Source organism: Mirounga angustirostris, unplaced genomic scaffold, assembly GCF_029215605.1.
Source record: "Mirounga angustirostris isolate CCGP_5_RB_7025 unplaced genomic scaffold, mMirAng1.0.hap1 SCAF_11, whole genome shotgun sequence".
In the NCBI taxonomy this organism is placed as follows: Eukaryota; Metazoa; Chordata; class Mammalia; order Carnivora; family Phocidae; genus Mirounga; species Mirounga angustirostris.
Window position 1 is genome coordinate 8,520,970 of NW_026991719.1, and position 20,634 is coordinate 8,541,603.

Below are 20,634 nucleotides of genomic sequence, written 5' to 3' on the forward strand. Positions count from 1 at the left end.
ATGAGCTGACTTTGATTCATCTACTGCCACCATCCATTCTCATAAATGGAAGTGTAAATCCGTTTTTAGGCCATATTTTATTTAGCTTGATTTATTATTTGTCACAAGAATAGCTTTCCCTTAAAGTCCTGGAGGGAAATCTACCTTGTAAAGGTGCAACGAGACATTATCTGAGAAAGACTCTTTGTAACAGAGACTGTCATCCCCTAGAGCAAAGACACATGGACTAGCTTCTCTTTTGGCCACATTTAAGGTGATAAATTGAGAAGTGAGATTGGATTTCCCTTAAAGTCAGCATCGCATAGGTTACGTCTTCAAGGAAGCGGTGGTTAATTCCAGACCAAATCACCAAGTAGATTTGTTTCTTTTGAGGGGCTACCATTTGGGTGGTTCCTCCGTGACTCCACTCTAAGGATAAGGTAGAAAATTAGCAGTCAGAATAGGAGCAAGAAAATAGCTGTTGCCCACAGCCCTGCCACCCAGACATGTTCATCTGTCATACAGGTGACTTCTTTGGCTGCCTATGGGTCATCCATCAAGATTTGGGATAAATTATATGTTACATAGTATGAAGTAAGAAGTAGGCCCTATAGGGAAAGGGTAGACATAAAACCAGGGTTGGCAAGAGATGAGAGGCATGGACACCCCATCCTCCTAATATTCCACTGAAAGGAGTGTTCAAGTCAGGGCTTTTTGCTGTATATATGCATCAGAGGTCCATGTTCTAGTAGAATTACCCTGCCCCCTACTGGGTATTTACCCCAAAGATACAAAAGTAGGGATCCGAAAGGGTACGTGCACCCCGATGTTTATAGCAGCAGTGTCCACAATAGCCAAACTGTGGAAAGAGCCAAGATGTCCATCGACAGATGAATGGCTAAAGAAGATGTGGTATATATATACAATGGAATATTATGCAGCCATCAAAAGGAATGAGATCTTGCCATTTGCAACGACGTGGATGGAACTGGAGGGTATTATGCTGAGCGAAATAAGTCAAACAGAGAAAGACATGTATCATATGACCTCACTGATATGAGGAATTCTTAATCGCAGGAAACAAACTGAGGGTTGCTGGAGTGGGGGGTGGGGTGGAAGGGATAGGGTGACTGGGTGATAGACACTGGGGAGGGTATGTGCTCTGGTAAGTGCTGTGAATTGTGCAAGACTATTGAATCTCAGATCTGTACCTCTGAAACAAATAATGCAATATATGTTAAGAAAAAAAAAAGAAGAAGGTAGCAGGAGGGGAAGAATGAAGGGGGGGAAATCGGAGGGGTAGACGAACCATGAGAGACGATGGACTCTGAAAAACAAACTGAGGGTTCTAGAGGGGAGGGGGGTGGGAGGATGGGTTAGCCTGGTGATGGGTATTGAGGAGGGCACGTTCTGTATGGAGCACTGGGTGTTATGCACAAACAATGAATCATGGAACACTACATCTAAAACTAATGATGTAATGTATGGGGATTAACATAAGAATTAAAAAAAAAAAAAAAAAAAGAATTACCCTGACCCTTGTGAGTTTTCATTCTTACAGGAGAGCGTGAGAGCGACCATGTCAAGGGTGGCGTAATCCAAAGGTTGGCACTGGGAAGTCTAGATTTGATTGCCAGATCTTTGCAGGACTTGTCTGGAAGTGCTAGCTACTGAGGACCCAAGGCTTTTGGAGTCCATGGGAACTTCAATGGGCCTCTGGGAAGCTGAGTTCAGCTGAGGACCCTTTCACTGGGAGAAGGGGTAGAAGCATCCTTTTTACATAAATCATGATCCCAACCATGTTTTAGTCCAAGTGACCCAAATGGGGGTGGGCTCCTGGGTCACTCCTGTACCCTAATTTGTGTGTGCGCGTGTGTGTGTCTATTTATTTCTCTCTCTCTCTCTCTCCACACACACACACAAAACTGCAGTTTCTAAAAGGAATTTAGTTCACTTTCTGACACAGTTCTTCATACTATCTCCAGAGCTTTAAAGCATCCTATCAATTCTGCTTTATTTTTAGTATGCTCTTAACTTGGAATGGTTTTGCTAGTGCTATATTCTTATTTTTTAATTCAAACAGCCAATAATCATCTGTAAGTGTAAAAGTTTTTGTGTTTTTGAAAGGTAACCATGATTCAGTCTATGAAAACTGGATTGATTTGCACCTTTCCAGGGACAGAGCTTTTATGTCAATCAAGCCATACATTCTGTTATTTTCTATTTCTGTTGTCAGGTCTGGCTACTTCTCCATTCTTGGGGATAAAAATTAGAAAGGGTGAGGTCCAGGCTGTGGCTTCTTCATTTACCTCAGTTTATTTCAATCAAAATTGGGACTTTTCCACAGAGAAGCCCCAGGTAATTATAAGACCATGGTATGATTTCTGTTTAATCCCTCGCACAGAGAGAACAAAGCCGGGAGGAGATTTTTAGAAACTTAGAGGCAAGGTCAAGTTGCAAATCTGGACAAAGTGTCCCCTGAATGTCTGCTGATGCCATCTGGCTGGGAGCTTGTGTGGAGAGGGTGGGGGAGGAGAGCCGCCATCGTTTAGCATGAGCTGGGCCACAGCTTCATTCACATGCTCACTTCCCGCAACTCCTGGAGGGATCTGTAGTCCCATTTAGCTGACTAAGAGACTGAGACACAGACATGAATAACATGCAGTTAATAAGAAAAAAGCAGGAATCTGAACCAGATCTGCCTGTCTCCCAACAACTGTGTATTTCCTAGTACCAGGGCTGATGATGATGATCCCATCCTCCACACACACACAAATATATTAAAAATTATATTTTACCACTATTTTGACACAAAGACAAATATAATCCAGGCTGGATTAATTATTATATATACATTACTATATTTTTTCTTCCGATTTTTTTTAATTTTAATTTTTGGTTTTTAAAAAAAATTTTTTTTGAGGGGAGCTGGGCAGAGGGAAAGGGAGACAGGATCTTAAGCAGGCTCCACACCCAGCATGGGGCTCGATCTCACCACCCTGAGATCATGACCTGAGCTGAAATCAAGAGTCGGATGCTTAAATGACTGAGCCACCCAGTGACCCCCATTTTTTTTAAGTGGGCTCCATGCCCAACGTGGGGCTCGAACTCAACAACCCTGAGATCAAGAGTCGCATGCTCTACTGACAGAGCCAGCCAGGTGCCCCTCTTCTGACTTTATTGTTTTAAAGATTTTATTTATTTATTTGAGAGAGAGAGAGAGGTTGAGACTGCACGAGAGGGGTAGGGTCAGAGGGAGAAGCTGACTCCCCACTGAGCAGGGAGCCCGATGCGGACTCGATCCCGGGTCTCCAGGATCATGACCTGAGCCGAAGGCAGTCGCTCAACCAACTGAGCCACCCAGGCGCTCCCTCTTCTGACTTTAAAAGAAATTAAAATTAAAATAATTTTCATGGGCCTCTAAACATATTGTGGGACCTGGACTTATTGTGCCTAGTGGAGAAGTTGGTCCTGTCTACTCTAACATGATTCCTCCTTCAATTTTTTTGTTTTATAGGAGAAGGGAAAGTTACGGGAAGGCAGAGCTTTAGAGGCAAGGGAAGTGAAATGAGTCACAGCAGCAGAGAATGTCTAGCACTGAGCAGAGTTTTTTAAAGTCATCATGAGCAATCATTTTCAAGATCTTTCTTTAGTGTTGCACCTCTTTGTTGTGAAAAGAGGAATTCTTATATGCAAAGTCAATGTATAAAACTGGACAAAGCGGGCAGGTGCTGGAGCTCCCATTACCTACCCTCTCATCCCAAGGGACCCTTGTGGGACTCTCACTGACCCTTAAGGCGCACAAGAGCATAATCTTAACCCTCACCTCTTTCCCAGGGGAGGTTGGTGAGACACAGAGAAGCTAGGCTGCTCACAGTTGCTCAGAGGATCAGTAACACTTGGACCCAGGCCTGCGCATCTGGACCCCAGGCTGGAGCTGTTTCCACTAGCCTTCTTCTCCACCTATGCCTACCTGGGTCCAAAGAGTCACAGTCACATCCAATTTTAAAACCTCTAAACATGATTCAGCTGGAAGATATGTGAAAATAATGATGGTTAGCAACCTTCCCTCCATCTTCCAATGACTTTTTAAGCTTTAGTTCCATATTCCCTTGAGGTATTATTTTGGGATCAGGCAGTTATGCTGTCGAGTGGAGGAACCCTAGCCACCCTGCTGTCCTTGGTGTGTGTGGAGTGCTGCCAGGGGGCCCTATGGACCAAGGTCTGACCATCTGAGGTGCGGGGAGGTCTCTGACAAGCTCCTGTGCAGTGGGGTCTCATGGACAGAAGCCGGTCCCAGCCCTGCTGCCAACCCTCCCCTCTGTGTTTCATGCCGTCTGGCATTTCCCTGAGGACCATGTATGTGATGGCTCAGACAGCAGTCCAAGCGAGGGCACTCTCTGGTTGTAATGTGAGAGTCACAGATAAGAACACCATCCCCCAAATGATAGGTTTTGCTTGGCACATAGTAGCTGATCAATTAATATTGAAAATGAAAGAGGGGCTCCTGGGTGGCTTAGTTGGTTAAGCATCCAACTCTTGATTTTGGCTCAGGGCATGATCTCAGGGTCATGAGATCAAGCCCCAAGTCGGGCTCTGTGCTGGGCAACGGGCCTGCTTGGGATTCTCTCGCTCTCCCTGTCCCTCTGCCCATCCCCCCTGCTCTGTCTCTTTAAAAAAAAAAAAAGAAGAAGATTTTTCTCTCTCCCTCTGCCCATCCCCCCCCAAAAAAAGAAAAGAAAAAAGATAATGAATGGAAGAATGAATGGTGAAGACAATCACACGCCAGGAAAAATTTGGAGTTTCTCTGTGAAGTCTCCCTTGGGTTTGAGCCTCAGACCATCAGTCTTCATTATCCTCCCTGTGATCAGTCCACTTGCCCTTCTGAGATTTGCTACTGAAAATCCTGGGGAATAATCAAAGGCTGGAGAGGAAGATACTTCATCTGGGGAAAGGCAGAAGACTCTAGAATGTGAGTGCAGACTTACACAAATCCCTCCATGTCTCCCTTCTGTCAGTGCCAGTTCTGGGCTTCATTCTCTTTTGATTCTAGAAGTTTCTAAGGAGAAAGTAAGGTGTGAACTTCAGAAAATATAGACATTTGAATGCTAGCTCTGCTGGGTAACCTTGGGCAAATTATATAATCCCTTGAAGCTCTGGTTTCCCCATCCGTACCATGGAAAACAATGATGCCTGTCTCACATCATCTCTTGGAAGATCAACTGTGATAATATCTGAAATAGCACTGAGTAATCTCTCCTGGATCTATGTCTTTGGGAAATGCTCACATAGATACATGAGGAACATTTTCAAGGATATTTATTATGATACTTACAGTAGTGGAGCATTGGAAATGCCACCACTGGTGGTGGTGGGGGGGCGGTTATTAGTAAACTGTGATGAAAGTATATTCTGGAATATGTGTTAACAGAAGGAACACACTGGATTTGCACACAGCAACATGGGTAGATCTTAAAAACAGTGCTGTGAGAAACCCAAAGTCAGAAAGAGAATGTTCTGAGTCTAGATCCCAAGGCCGTAGGTGTAACATAAAATACATGTACACAAACACACTCCTAAATGCTATATAAGGTCATATACAAATAAAAGGATACACATCAAATACATTAGAAGGGGGAGTGGATATAGAAAATAAATAAAAGAAGGCCTTGTAGAGTTCAATGATTAAAATGTGCCATAAACTGGGGAATTTGGTTAATTCAACCCTCTGCATCTGAAATCCCAAAATAAAACTGCTTCACAGTGAGCCCATCACACAGTAGACCTAGTTATACCCACTGGTTACACCAACTCTAGAGCAGGGTTTCTCAATCTCAGCACTATTGACATTTTGGACGGGGTCATTCTTTGTTGCGGGGGCGGGGGGGACTAGGCATCGGAGGAGATTAAGCAGCATCTACAGCCCCTAACAACTAAATGCTAATAGCATCCATCCCCCGGTTGTCAATCCAGAATATCTCCAGACATTGCCAAATGTCCCTAGCAGTGCAGAGTCAGCCCTGCCCGAGAACTCACTGGCTGAGGGAGCGGTGGTCGCAAAGCTGAGGCTAGGCTACCCAGAGCAGTGCGGATAGCCTTACTATTATGCACCGCGTGAAGTCGGAGGACAAAAATCTGTATTTGGTCTGAGAAGCGTATGTCCAGGCAGAGAAGCAAAGAAAGAAATGAGACCAAAGCGCTCCACACTGGAAGACGCAAGCATATTTCATTCGTAATGAAGTCAAGAAGAATCACTTTGTCGTTATGAGGATGGGTGTGTATGCAGACACACAGACACCCACACCTGTACACACACATATATGATCCTGCTTTCATTTGGTCATTCATAAGACGATAGTGTCCTGAATATTCTCGTTTCTTCCCCTGTTGGTTCTGAACATGGTGATGTATTATGCTCCTCTTTTTGAGTCATCTTCTATACAGATAGTCCATAATTTGACAGAGTGGAAGAATACTAATTCTTCAGGAGAAATTTGGGACCTTTCTATCATACAGTGGGTATTCAACCAACTAGATGATATCTCCCATGATTTTGTCAGCTCTGTGCTACATAGGTTAATGCATTCTTGTGTACCTTGTATTCTGTCACTTGTAATTTATGTCCCTTTGGAAAGGTAGATCTGGGCTTAAATATATTATTAGCATCCCTTGAAAACATCTGTTTTGTAAATATCCCATCAATTCTGTGACCACGACATGTTTATGATCAACTTGGAAGATGTCAGAAGAGGGAGAGAAAAGGCGAGTAAGGATGTTACAGCTTTCTAAAACTCTGGCTGGTGTGGCTGGTGTTAATTGAAAATGAAGGCACTTTTATTCCCCCTGTCATTTTGATGTATCTCTGAATTTTTGTAAACGGATTTTCTTTTAAGCTTCAGAGATTACACGCTACACAGTGTCCCACCTCAGCTGCTGTAACCGATTAGCCACATCTTCCATTTCAGCGGCGCAGTGGCTAGGGTGAAAAATAATACATTATAGTTCCGGCCTTCTAAATTGAACTTCGCTCCGTTGCATTTCAGCCTGGGACAAAAGACTTGCTTTAGAGTGTCTTAGTTGCTCTTTGACATCAGTGTTTTCAGGTGTGATGCATACTTAATTTTGCAGAAACCATTCTTTTGATTTCGGTCAATGAAGATGTGCTACTTGGGGTTTGGCTACAAACTAAAGTTAGTTTCTGCACTCAGATGGGTAGAAGACCAAAATCAGGCCTCTTTATTTTTAGACAGTAAGTGGGTTCAGGGTCAATAAATGTATCTGGAAGAAAATACTTTTCTCAGATAAGAGAAAAATTTGTCATCTTCCTGATTTGGTCTGGTATTTATGAAAATGCATTTTTATCCCATAAGCTTGAGTAAGTAGAATTACAGCAGTTTAAAGACGATTTCCATTCAGAAATATACCTCAAAACACCAAATTGAGGAAAAAAAGATCAGTGTATCAAAAATCCAGTATGAGCCTGCCTTCCCAAAGTGTTATGTAAGGTGGGAATTTTCTCAACTGCTTTTACAAAATATGAAAAAGTGATTTATAAATTTGAGATAATATAAACCTGCTAAACTCCGAGTACTTTACACTGTTCCCAAGTATTAGCATATTCCTACTTGGTACACATCATTTCTCAACTTCCACCCAGAGTGGTGGGGGATAACAGGTTGATGGCCCCCTGCCTGGGTCAGAGTTTGGAATCTGCAGGGGTAGAACACGGGATGCTGAGAGCCAGATGGTTTATTTAAGGTCCCAGCCAAGGCAGAAGCAGCTGAGGTTCAAACTCCTTGAAGTTTCCCTCTGACAGCAGGGCCAAAGAGTTCAAAGTGGATCGGGCATAGGTGAAGACGTCACAGTTCAGAGCCCAGTAAGGATAGAGAAACCATTGTAAGAAGAGCTTCTTGCATGCTCTTGAATTGTCCGCCCATCCCAGTTCATGGACATAAATGATAAATGCCACAGTTCTAGGGAGAGGGGACTGAAAGTAGGAGTCTTTTTTTTTTTTTTTTTAAGATTTTATTTATTATTTGACAGAGAGCGAGAGGGAACACAAGCAGGGGGAGTGGGAGAAGGAGAAGCAGGCTTCCCATGGAGCAGGGAGCCCGATGCGGGGCTCGATCCCAGGACCCTGGGATCATGACCTGAGCCGAAGGCAGACGCTTCACGACTGAGCCACCCAGGCATCCTAGTAGGAGTCTTTTCTTAAGTAATGGAGGGCACCCATGCACTGCCGGTGGTGTGTTGGGATTGCCCGGGGAGGGGGGATGTAGAGAGGTTACTGGAGAGGCTTGGGGGCCACAGAGCCAACAACATTTTGAGAGGGGACCACGGCCACCTGGTCCCAGAGCCCCACAGCAGATTATTGAGAGCTGCACAGTTGTCACGATAGAACTCAGGCACAAGATGTCATGACGTGTGGGGCTGGTGAGACTCACCTTGAGTAGAGGTGAACTGCAAAGAATGCTGTTTGCTCTTGTGACCTCGTGCCTGCTACTCTCCATGCTGGTACAGCCCACAGAAATCTTACATTCTAGGGGCGCCTGCGTGGCTCAGTCAGTGAAGCATCTGTCTTTGGCTCGGGGTTCTGGGATCAAGCCCTGCTTTGGGCTCCCTGCTTGGCCCTGCTCTCCCTCTGCCTGCCACTCCCCACGTCACTTGGGCTCTCTCTCGCTTGCTCTCTCTCTCAAGTAAATGAATAAAATCTTTTAAAAAAAAATCTTATATTCTATAATCTTAACTGTAAGATTCTGGAAATTTTCTTATGAGTAGGGAAAACATGGAAGCAACAATGTATGTTACCCATAAAGAAGAAATTTCTACTGAGGCATAATGTACAGGCAGTAAAATGCAAAGGTCTTTTTTTTTAAATGCAAAGATCTTAAGTGCACAGTTCTGTCGAGTTTTGACCAAAGAATACACCCATGTACCCATATCCTCAATCAAGATTTGGAATGTTTCTGTCTCCCCAGAAAGTTCCTTCATGTCCCTTTCCAGTGAGATCTACCTCCAACTCTTACACCTCCAGCCCCTGCTGCCCACCATTTGATTTCTTCACTACAGAAGTTTTGTCTGTCCTAGAACTTGCTATCAAGAGAACGATACAATACGTACTCGTTCACATCTGCTTTGTTCACTCAACATACTGATTTTGAGATTCATTCACGTTGTCGCATGTATCATTAGTTTGTTCCTTCTTTATTGCCAGGTAACGTAACATTGTGTGAATATACCACAATTTGTCTACTCACTTGTTGATGGAAGTTAGTTTCCAGTTTTGGGCTACTGTGAATAAAGTCCCATATAAGTCTTTGTGTAAACGTATGTTTTCATTTCAGCTGAATGTCTACCCAGGAGTGGAATATCTAGGAGTAAGAGTATGGAAAATTTCTAAGTGTCAAAACGGTTTTCCAAATATATCACACCCCCTTTTACACCCCCATTAGCGATATATGAGAATTCCTGTTGCTCCATATCCTAGTTATCACTATTATTAATGCTAATCTTTTCATTTAAACCATGTTATTGATTTAGAGTAGTAGCTTATTGTGCTTTTAAATTTTTTTTAAAGATTTGAGAGAGAGAGGGAGAGACAGAGCATGAGTTGGGGGGAGGGGCAGAAGGAGAAGCAGACTCCCCGCTGAGTAGGGAGCCTGATGTGGGGCTCCATCCTCCTGAGGCTTCCATCATGACCTTAGCCAAAGGCAACGGCTTAACCCTTAACCGGCTTAACTGACTGAGCCATCCAGGCACCCCTCATTGTGCTTTTAATTAGCATTTCCTGATGACCGATGATGCTGAGTATCTTTTCATGTGCTTATTTAAGGCCATCTGTATCTTCTTTTGTGAAGTGTCTTTTCAAGTCCCATTTAAAATATGAGGTTTTCTGTCATTTTGTTATTGATTTGTAGTAGCTCTTTTTATCCTGTAGATCCATGTACTTTGTCATTCATGGTATATGACAAATCCAATCATAGTTTGTGGTTTGCCTTTTCATTTTTTTTTTTCTTAGTAGGCTCTATGCCCAGCGTGGAGCCCAACGTGGGGCTTGAACTAAGGATCCTGAGAGTAAGACCTGAACTGAGATCAAGAGTTGGACGCTTAACCAACTGAGCCACTCACAGCCCCCTTGCCTTTTCATTTTCTTAAAGTGTCTTTTGGTGAGCAGAAGCCAGAAGCATTTAATTTTGATGAAGTGCAATTTACCACTTTCTGGTTAATGCTTTTTGGGTCCTGTTTAAAGAAATCTTTGCTTACTACAAGGTCAAGAAGATATTTTCCTCTGACTTCTCAAAAACTTTTATGGTTTTTGCTTTTATATTTAGGCCTATGATTCTACGAAGGTATTTCTTATTTACTACTTATATACAAATCTGTCAATGACATGAAAAACAATTTATATGACAAAACAGTTCTTTGTGAAAATAATGGCATGCAAAACATATGTCCTAAAAATAAGCTATTCATAGTGGTCTATTAAATTGCAATCACGTATTAGTAAGCAAGTGATTTAGAAAATCAGCTGCCTTTCATTCTGTTGGGAGAGCTTGCTAATTAATGTAAAACTCGCTTTGTAATACGGGAAAGATTATCTATCTAGCTGAATTCAGTTTTACTAACAAAAGAGTATGCAGGTTTTTACATGCGTTTCTTTTACACAGATGCATTTCGCAGTTGGAAATAATTTCTTACCAATGGCATATTGTCTCTGGAAATAGTTCCGGTTTTGGAAATCTCTTCCCTCAGCTTCTATGCAGAACTCATCAGCCGTTTTCTTTTCTGAATGGCACATGGTGAACCCTCCAAGAGGTGCAGAGAATGATCTTTACCAGCAGCAAGGCCAGTGGCTCTAGAGGACTTGCCTCCCTATTGCCAAGCAGAAACTCCAGAAAGTTCAGTTTGCAGATGGAAATTCCTTCCTCTATTCCTCCTTCATCCATTTGTCAAAGATTTATGAAGCACCTGTGATGTACCAGGGGGCAGTACACGGACTTAGAGGAGCACCAAGGATACTTCTTGTTTCTTAAATATAATTTTCTTCTTAATTTTTGCCTACGTGAAATATGTGAATAAGTAACTCTATTGATCAGGGTTCTCTAGAAAAACAGAACCAGTAAGGTCTATGTGTATGTATATGTGTGTATGTTTATCTGTATGTGTATGTACATACATACGTACATTTAAAATTTTTATTTTAAAAAGTTGGCCCATGTTGGGCGCCTGGGTGGCTCAGTTGGTTAAGCGGCTGCCTTCGGCTCAGGTCATGATCCTGGAGTCCCGGGATCGAGTCCCGCGTCGGGCTCCCTGCTCGGCAGGGAGTCTGCTTCTCCCTCTGACCCTCTTCCCTCTCGTGCTCTCTGTCTCTCATTCTCTCTCTCTCAAATAAATAAATAAAATCTTTTAAAAAAATTAAAAAAAAAGAAGTTGGCCCATGTAATCGTAGGATTTGGCAAATCTGAAATCTGTAGGGCAGGCTGGAAACTCAGAAGTTGATGTTGTAGTCCTAAGTCCTAAATGCGTAGGGCAGGCTAGCAGGCTAGAAACTCAGGCAAGACTGCTCTGTTATAGTCTTAAGGCAGAATTCCTGCTCCAGGAAAGCTCAGTGTTTGGTCTTAATGCCTTCAACTGATTGGCTAAGACCCACACACATTATGGAGAGTAATCTCCTTTACTTAAAGACAACTGATTGTAGATGTTAATCACATCTACAAAATATCTTCACTAAACTAGTGTTTGGTCAGCCAACCAACAGTAGCTTAGACAAGTTGGCACATAAAATTTAACCATCACAAGAAGAGTGAGCAGATATTTGACTATTAGCTTATTTGGAACCAACATATTTTATTTAAAAAGTCCAATTTTTTAAAGGCAATGCCATTTGTCACAAATCTTGGCATAAAGAATTGCATGTATTCAAAGCTTTGATAATGAAAAGACCTATTCCTGCTTACTTGAGGATAACGTCTACAATAGTCATAAAGTTGTGGCTTAGTTTCTATAGAAATGATAAAAGGCGAGTATGGGTCTTTCTCTTAGATCCAGGCAGCAAATATACCTAGTGGTAGATAACCCAAGTCTTATCTTTTCTTCTGGAAATAAAGGCGAAGTGTTGGACTGTCTGATGAAAAAAACACCCCTGCGTTCTGTCTTGGTTCTGGAGCTCACTCCCCACCCACTTCTCCCCCCACCTCCCCCCACCTGCGGCTCCACAAACTCCATCTTGTCTGTGAAACCACCAATGCTTGGCTCACAAAAATTCTTTCTCGAGATAATACTGCCCCCATGGGATAGCTGGAGGCCGGCATGGCTCCCTCCTGGGCTCTTAACTCTCACTTTCTAGGGGACTTTATCCACTCGGTTTCAGGCTACCCTCTATATGCTGATGACTTGCAAATTTGTAATTCCAGCCCAGACTTTTTTCCAGCCCTGATTATCTAAAGGGCACCTGACGATTCTAGGACCCAATCCCAGTGTGTGTGTGGAGGGGGTTTCCCCACATCTCTAAGCAATTCCCCAACACCAGCTCGGTGTCGTTCAATTCAACTAATTCTGATACTGTCTCCAAGTAGGTAGTGTCACTCCACAGGTTAAGGCCTCGTCCTACGAAACTGCCCCCTACTCCACTTCCGACCAGACAGTCATGAGTCCCTGTTGTCATTCATCTGTACTTCTGATATACCTGCTATAGACGCTCCAATGACCCCCCTCTTCAAGTTCCATTCATTTGCTAGAGCAGCTCCCAGAACTCAAGAAAACATTTTACTTACTAGATTACCAGTTTATCCTGAAAAGAAAGAACTAACTCAAGAACAGCCAGATGGAAGAGATGCACAGGGCCAGGTAGAGGAAAGGACATCCAGCTTCCATGCCCTCTCTCCACATCTCCACAGGTTCACCAACAGGGAAGCTCTCCAAACCCCACCCGTTTTTGAGGGGGGTTTTATAGAGGCTTTATTATATAGGCATGATTGATTAAATCACTGGCCATTCCCCTCTCCCCTCCCCAGAGGTCAGCGGGTGGGACGCAAAGTTCCAATCCTTTACAAGGTCGGCTCTACTAGCAACCAGCCCCCATCTTTAGGTACAGTCTGAAATTCACTTCATTAACATAACGAAGGACACCTTAATCGTGCTCCTCACTTAGGAAATTCCCGGGGTTTTAGGAGCTCTTCCTGAAACGGGAACAAGACCAAAGATAAATATCTTATTATAAATTACAGTATCATAGTGATGTGGTGTGAAGTAGAGGGATCCGGAAGAGATGACCAAGAAAGAATTCTTGAGACTTCTTTGGTGCAAAAAGGTGGTTTTATTAAAGCCCGGGGACGGACCCGTGGGCAGAAGGAGCTGCACCGGGGTTGTGACAGGTGACTGATTATATACTTTCAAATTGTGTGGGAGTTAGGGAGAGCACAAGCCTCCAAGGTATTTTGGAAACAAGGGCGGGGAGTGGAGGGAGACTAGCTATTGTTAGGAAAATGTCATTTGTTACTGTTTAGTAAAAACTCAGTCACGAGACCCTTTAGATGCATATCCGTAGGTCATATGCTTGGGGGATGATGGCCAACATGTGTCTTGGGGGTAGAGATAAAGGAAGTTTCCAAAGGAATTTTTTTTAAATAGTTCTTTTTTTTTTTTAAGATTTTATTTATTTATTTGACAGAGAGAGAGAGCACAAGCAGGGGGAGTGGCAGGCAGAGGGAGAGGGAAAAGCAGACTTGCCGCTGAGCAGAGAGCCAGACATGGGGCTCAAACCCAGGACCCTGGGATCATGATCTGAGCCGAAAGCAGACGCTTCACTGACTGAGCCACCCAGGAACCCCTCCAAAGGAATTTTTATGTCTTAAAGAAGACCTACAGGACCCTCAGGGTCAGCCTAAGATTGCCTTTTGCCCTTAGCAAAGTATTAACATCGAGGTAGTTGAGTCCCTAGAGGAATGTCACTCTGCCTGTTTCAAGGACTTGTCAATGGACTGTAAGTAGTAAGGAAATTTTTCTTTGGCCTTTGTTTCCCACATCAATAGCATTTCAACCTTAACGTGTCTAAAAGGAAATCATTGAAGTTTCTCTTGAAACTTTCCACTCAAGTCTTCTTTAGCTTGGTGTAGCACCAACCACCTGGTTGCTCAGGCAAATATCTAGATGTTCTCCCTGATTCCTTTCTTTCTTCCCAACAGTTACAATTCATCACTAAGTCCTGCCAGTGTTACCTCTAGAACATAATCCTGATCTGTCCACATACGTCCATTTCCACCAGTATCACTCTGGTCCCAGCCACTGTCCTGTCTTGCCTGGGCCACTGAAAAACTTTCCTAACTCTCCCTCCTGCTTCCATTTTTGCTCCCACAATCCCTTCTGCAGTAGCATGTTATTTTAGTAACCTATAGTACTATGACTTTACTAGATAGTGTTAAAAAGAAAACCACAGCCCCCAAATGGAGTCCCTTAAGCCCAGACACCAAATCAGGGCTTAATATCTAACCTCATTGCAGCACCAAGGAGGTCATCTGTCACATGGCCCTTTTCATCTCCCAAAGGAAGAGGAGGTCATCTGCATGATAAGATGATAAGACCCCTTGTTCTTCCCCTAAGGGAAGGTGACCTTGCCTGGAACAATCCTTTTTTTTTTTTTTTTTTGGTTAATAACTTCCTTGCCTCGGGGCGCCTGGGTGGCTCAGTCGTGAAGCGTCTGCCTTCGGCTCAGGTCATGATCCAAGGGTCTTGGGATCGAGCCCTGCATTGGGCTCCCTGCTCGGCGGGAAGCCTGCTTCTCCCTCTCCCACTCCCCCTGCTTGTGTCCCCTCTCTAGCTGTCTCTCTCTCTGTCAAATAAATAAATAAAATCTTAAATAATAATAATAATAACTTCCTTGCCTCATCTTCCTTCCTATAAAAACCTTCCATTTTGTTCAACTCCTCAGAGCTCCCTTCTACTTGCTAGATGGGATGCTGCCTGATTCATGAATCACTTAACAAAGCCAATTAGATCTTCAAAGTTAGTCAGTTGAATGTTGTTTTTTAGTGTTAGCAAGGATATGAAAAGACTACAGGGTTCACTCAGGTGTTTAGAGCTGGAGGAGAGAGTATCCAGCGTCTTCAGGAGCCAAATATATTCAAAACCTAATCATTTAGATTTGGGGAAGGGGTTCTGGGTTTTCACTGGCAGACTCAAGAATCAGATTACAAGGAGCTGAACTGTGAGACCACCCAGTACGGAGAGCATTAATGTATCAGCTATAAAGAGAGCTCATTGTGTCCCTTGAGGGTTGTGTACAAGCATCGTGGGCTGAGGCATGGGCCTTTTCACTGGGAACTAGAAGACAAGCCCAAACATCACCTGGGGAGGTAACCCAACATTCTTGGGGGATGTCATAAGTACTTGAATGAAAACATCAAGGTGCTGAGTGCTTAAGGAAACAGTCACAGTTCCTTAGTGGGTAAACATCTTTTAATCCAAGGAAAAGTTAGAGTTTAGAAAAAAACTTAAGAGAATCAAAACTGTAGCATTAACATTTTTGTGTTTAGGAATAGTCTATACAGGGGCCCCTGGGTGGCTCAGTCGGTTAAGGATCTGCCTCAGCTCAGGGCATGATCCCAAGGTCCTGGGATTGAGCCTTACATCGGGCTCTCTGCTCAGCGGGGAGTTGGCTTTTCCTTCTCACTCTCCCTTTGTGTTCTCTCTCTCTCTTTCTCAAATAAATAAATAAAAATCTTTAAAAAAAAGAATAACCTATATGTATTCAGTATTTTGAGTGTTTATTACATTTAGGAGAATTTGGCCTATAAAATAACCTATCAGTTCTGTGATACATATTCAAAGTGTGTTTTTTAGTTATTAAATTTATGATTGTAGCTTGAAATCTTATGAAATTTATAAGTAATATTAGAAAATTCAGGAAAACTTAAGTTTATCAACATATTTACAAATTTAATCTATTAGATTTGTAAATATTACTTAAGTACTTGGGAAGGTTTGTTATGCAATTGAAACATGTAAAAAAAGTAGAATACATTAAAATTTTAAGTGCTGTTTCACATACTAAAGAGAGTCTAATCAAGTATATTGGCAATGGGAAGAAAGAAACATTAAAGATCCCCCAAGAGTGATTATTAAAATTTGGTAAATTAATAAATACAGTAATATGATTAGTAAGTTGAATGTAAAAAAAGCTGAGAACTAGTCTTTTAGTCAGAAACTTTCATAAACTGATTGTTTTTAATATCAAAGCTATGTTCACATATTATTTTTGTGCGTGGAAAAGCTGATATCAGAAAAAGCAAAAAACATTTATTGACATTTAGTAATTAACCTTACTACTTTCAGGAGCGACAGGAGGATTATGATTTGGTTCTTAACATATGTATGTGAACAAGAAGCCTCACAAAAAAAGGCCCCTCACACAACAGAGTCAGTTGCAAGGACAAACAACTGTAGCAACTGAGGAAGTAGGATTCTAGAAGTTGTTGTTTCCTGCCAGAGGCTGTTCTAGCCGGTTCCAAAGGCCTATTCCTGGACCTCTTGGCAGTTGTCAAAGGATGAAGGGTTTGTGTTGCTTATCATCACCTTCTTACAGGAAATGAAGTTTGCCTTAGGTCTACCAACAAACCTACTCTCAGGTCTTTGTCTTTTCTCCCTTGCCTTATGTGATGATTTAAAATATGTCCACGAACTCTTTGACACATTCTTCAATAAGTGGAGTCTAATTCTTCTCCCCTTGAGTGTGGCCTTGACTGTCTTCCTTCTAATAAATACAGGTGGAAGTAATAATACATGACTTCTGAGACTACATCATTAAAGGCATGTAGCTAAAAGATGCTCAATATCACTCATCATCAGGGAAATGCAAATCAAAACCACAATGAGATATTACCTCACACCTGTCAGAATGGCTAAAATTAAAAGGTCAAGAAACAAGTATTGGCGAGGTTGTGGAGAAGGAACCTTCGTGCATTACTGGTGGGAATGCAAACTGGTGCAGCCACTGTGGAAGACAGTATGGAGGTTTCTCAAAAAGTTAAAAATAGAACCACCCTATGATCCAGTAATCACACTACTGGGTATTTACCCAAAGAATACAAAAGCTAATTTGAAGGAATATATGCAGCCCTATGTTTATAGCAACATTATTTACAATAGCCAAATTATGGAAGCAGCCCAAGTATCCATTGATAGATGAATGGATGAAGAAGAGGTGGTATATATATATACAATGGAATATTATTCAGCCATAAAGGAGAATGAAATCTTGTCATTTGTAATGACATGGATGGATCTAGAGGGTATTATGCTAAGTGAAATAAACCAGTCAGAGAAGGACAAATACCTTATGATTTCACTCATATGTGAGATTTAAGAAACAAAACAAATGAACAAAGGAAAAAAAGAGAAACCAAAAAAGAGACTCTTACCTTTAGAGAACAAACTGATGATTATCAGAGGGGAGGTGGTTGGGGTGATGGGTGAAATAGGTGAAGGGATTAAGAATACACTTATCAGGACACCTAGCTGGCTCAGTTGGTAGAGCATGTATTTTTTTTTTTTTAAGTAAACTCTACCCTCCAACGTGGGGCATGAACTCACGATCCTGAGATCAAGAGTCACATGCTCTACCGACTGAGACAGCCAGGTGCCCTGAGCATGTGACTCTTGATCTTGGGGTTGTGAGTTTAAGACCCACAGTGGCCGTAGAGCTTACTTAAAAAAAAAAGAAAAAAAAAGAGTACACTTATGATGAGCACTGAGAAATATATGGAACTGTTGAATTGCTATATTATACACTTGAAACTAATACAACACTGTATGTTAACTACTCTGGAATTAAAATAATAAACAAACAAATAAATAAATGGCATGAGGCTCCCTCCTTGCCCACTCTTGGATCACTCACTCTGGAGAAAGGCAGCTGTCATGTTGTAAGGGCATACAAGAAGCCCTTTGAAGAAGTTCATCTAGCAAGGAACTAAGGCATCCGACCAGTCGCCAGCATCAACTTGTCCACTGTATAAGCCTTTTTGGAAACAGATCCTTCAGCCTCAGTCAAACCTTCAGATGCCTGGAGCCCGGCCAACATCATGACCTCAATCTCATGAGAGTCCCTGAATAAGAACCAGTCCCCTAAGTTGCTACCAAGTTCCTTACCCACAGAAATTGGAAGGTAATAAATGTTTGTTGTCTTAAACTGCTAATTTTTAGGGTAATTTGTTATGTGGCAATAGATACCTAATACCCTTTCCTTGGTTGAACCCCAGTCTGGGCGTCTCCACATCCTCACTCTTTAATAAGTCCTCATCACACTGAATCACTCAAGGTTCCTAGGAACATATCTGTCTTTTACCATTACTTTCGAACATCTCATATTTAAAATAATATTTGTTTCACAAATTCCCTTATGCTATGCCTTGGATTAATTTTCACATGATCAATGTTGTATTTTCTTCTGGTATTAAAGCTTTAAACAATGAAGCATGTTGTTGGTAATCTCATTCTTCAGAGAGGAATTCCTGTAATTTTAGGGTAGTTTTAATATATTGTGTCTATTCTACATTTTCCTTCTGGACATTAAGAAGTTACTGGTATGACTTCATTCTCATAAAGCCCCTTAGACATGAAGGAGACACATCCTCCTACTTTGTGGTCTGTGGTTAAGAAAGATAGCATATGCTATATGCTAAAATTTTACAGTAGTAGTTCTCAACCCTAGCTACACATTAGAATCCCCTGGCAAGCTTCATAAAAATTTAAATCAGAATCTCTGTTGGGGTTGGGGGCAGGAATTTATATTTTAACAGGCTTCCATGTGCCTCTATTAGGCAGCCAAGATTGGGACCACTGCTTTGGATCATACCCAGCATAGAATTCAGTCCTTTAGTACCAGCTCTAAAGAAAGCACAGTGCTGGTGGTTCTGCTACTATTTAGCTATGTCATCTTAAGGAAGTCACTCTACCTCGAGAACATCTATTTTCTAAAATAGAGCAATGGTTCTAAATCTTGGTTATAGGTCTGCAGAGATTTAAAAACACTAATTTTTTTGAGTCCTACCCCCAGAGATTTTAATGCAGCCATTTTGGGGTGTGCTCTGGACATCAGGATTTTTCTTTTCTTTTTGAGAGAGAGTGAGAGAACAAGAAGGGGGGAGGGGCAGAGGGAGAGGGAAAGAGAGAATCTTAAGTAGGCTCCTCACCCAGCAGGGAGCCCCATGTGGGGCTTGATCTCATGATCCTGAGATCATGACCCGAGCAGAAATCAAGAGTTGGATGCTTAACTGACTGAGCCACCCAGGCGCCCCAGGATATCAGGATTTTAAAAAGTCCCCCCTGGTGATTCCAAATATGCAGTCAAGTTTGAGAACTAGAAAAGAGATAATTGCTAAGATCCTTTCCAGCTCTGCTTCTATTTTCAATGCCAATGATTGTGGTTGACACAATTCATAATATGAAAATATTTTACACTCATGGGGGGAAGGAATTCTCAAGCTACATAGCTGGCTCTTGACATATATGTGGCATTATTCATGAGTTATTTAAAGTTATTCGATAAGGGGCGCCTGGGTGGCTCAGTTGTTAAGCGTCTGCCTTTGGCTCAGGTCATGATCCCAGGGTCCTGGGATCGAGCCCCGCATCGGGCTCCCTGCTCTGCGGGAAGCCTGCTTCTCCCTCTCCCACTCCCCCTGCTTGTGTTCCCTCTCTCGCTGTGTCTCTCTCTGTCAGATAAATAAATAAAATCTTAAAAAAATAATAAAATAAAGTTATTCAATAAATAGAATGGTTGGAACTGGAGAGGGTTAATCTTGGAACACATTCAGAGGAGTTGTTTTAGCAAAGTTGGGAAGTCAGGAGGACTAGGGAACAACTAAGAGGAGGAGATCTTCCAACACCAGGTTTCATGGATTGTGCATGAACATGGACAAAAGGCCAACTTACAAAATTTTTCCGAAACTACATACTATGATTTTTCCACGGTTGTCCCCCTGACAACCTCCCTTTTTTTCCCCCAACGACTTTATTGACTTGAGACTGCACTATGACAAATAAAGTACACATCATTTTTTTTTAAAGATTTTATTTATTTATTTGACAGAGAGAGACACAGCGAGAGCAGGAACACAAGCAGGGGGAGACGGAGGGGGAGAAGCAGGCTTCCAACCGAGCAGGGAGCCCGATGTGGGGCTCGATCCCAGGACCCTGGGATCATGACCTGAGCTGAAGGCAGATGCTTAACGACTGAGCCACCCAGGCGCCCCTCATCTTTTCTTTTTATTCTTTGAATGGTGTGACAGAGGAAAAGTTGTGCTTTCATTTCTAGAAGCAGGAAGGGAAATGGTAATTTCCGTTAAGAGATACCTGCAGTAGGTGGTCTCTAAGAGGTCTTCAGTGATCTCCAGCTCCTGGTAGTCATGCCTTTGTGTAAGCTCTGCCCTTTGAGTGTGGGCTGGACCTAGTGATATGCTTCTAACCAATAGAATACAGCAAAAGTGACTGGCTGTCACTTCTGGTATTGTTTACAAAGTATTTACACACTCTCTGCCTCACCTCATGGGCTGTCTCTTAATGAAGCAAACTGAATGAGGCCAACATGGCAAGGAGCTGCCAGTGACGACCTGAGGCTCTCAGTCCAACAGCCCTTGAAAAAGTGAATTTTGCCAACAAGGA

At 42.4% G+C, this 20,634-nt stretch overlaps 1 protein-coding gene across 1 annotated transcript in view; it reads left to right on the plus strand.

The window, feature by feature from the left end:
- The window catches only part of MSL3 (MSL complex subunit 3), a 46,092-nt gene extending 35,295 nt beyond the window's left edge, over positions 1-10,797 (plus strand). Inside the window, exon 14 of the mRNA XM_064573736.1 lies at positions 10,647-10,797. Within this exon, the coding sequence (XP_064429806.1) occupies positions 10,647-10,782 (136 nt within the window). The 3' untranslated portion in view covers positions 10,783-10,797. The remainder of the gene's footprint in view (positions 1-10,646) is intronic.
- The last annotated feature ends 9,837 nt before the right edge of the window (positions 10,798-20,634 follow it).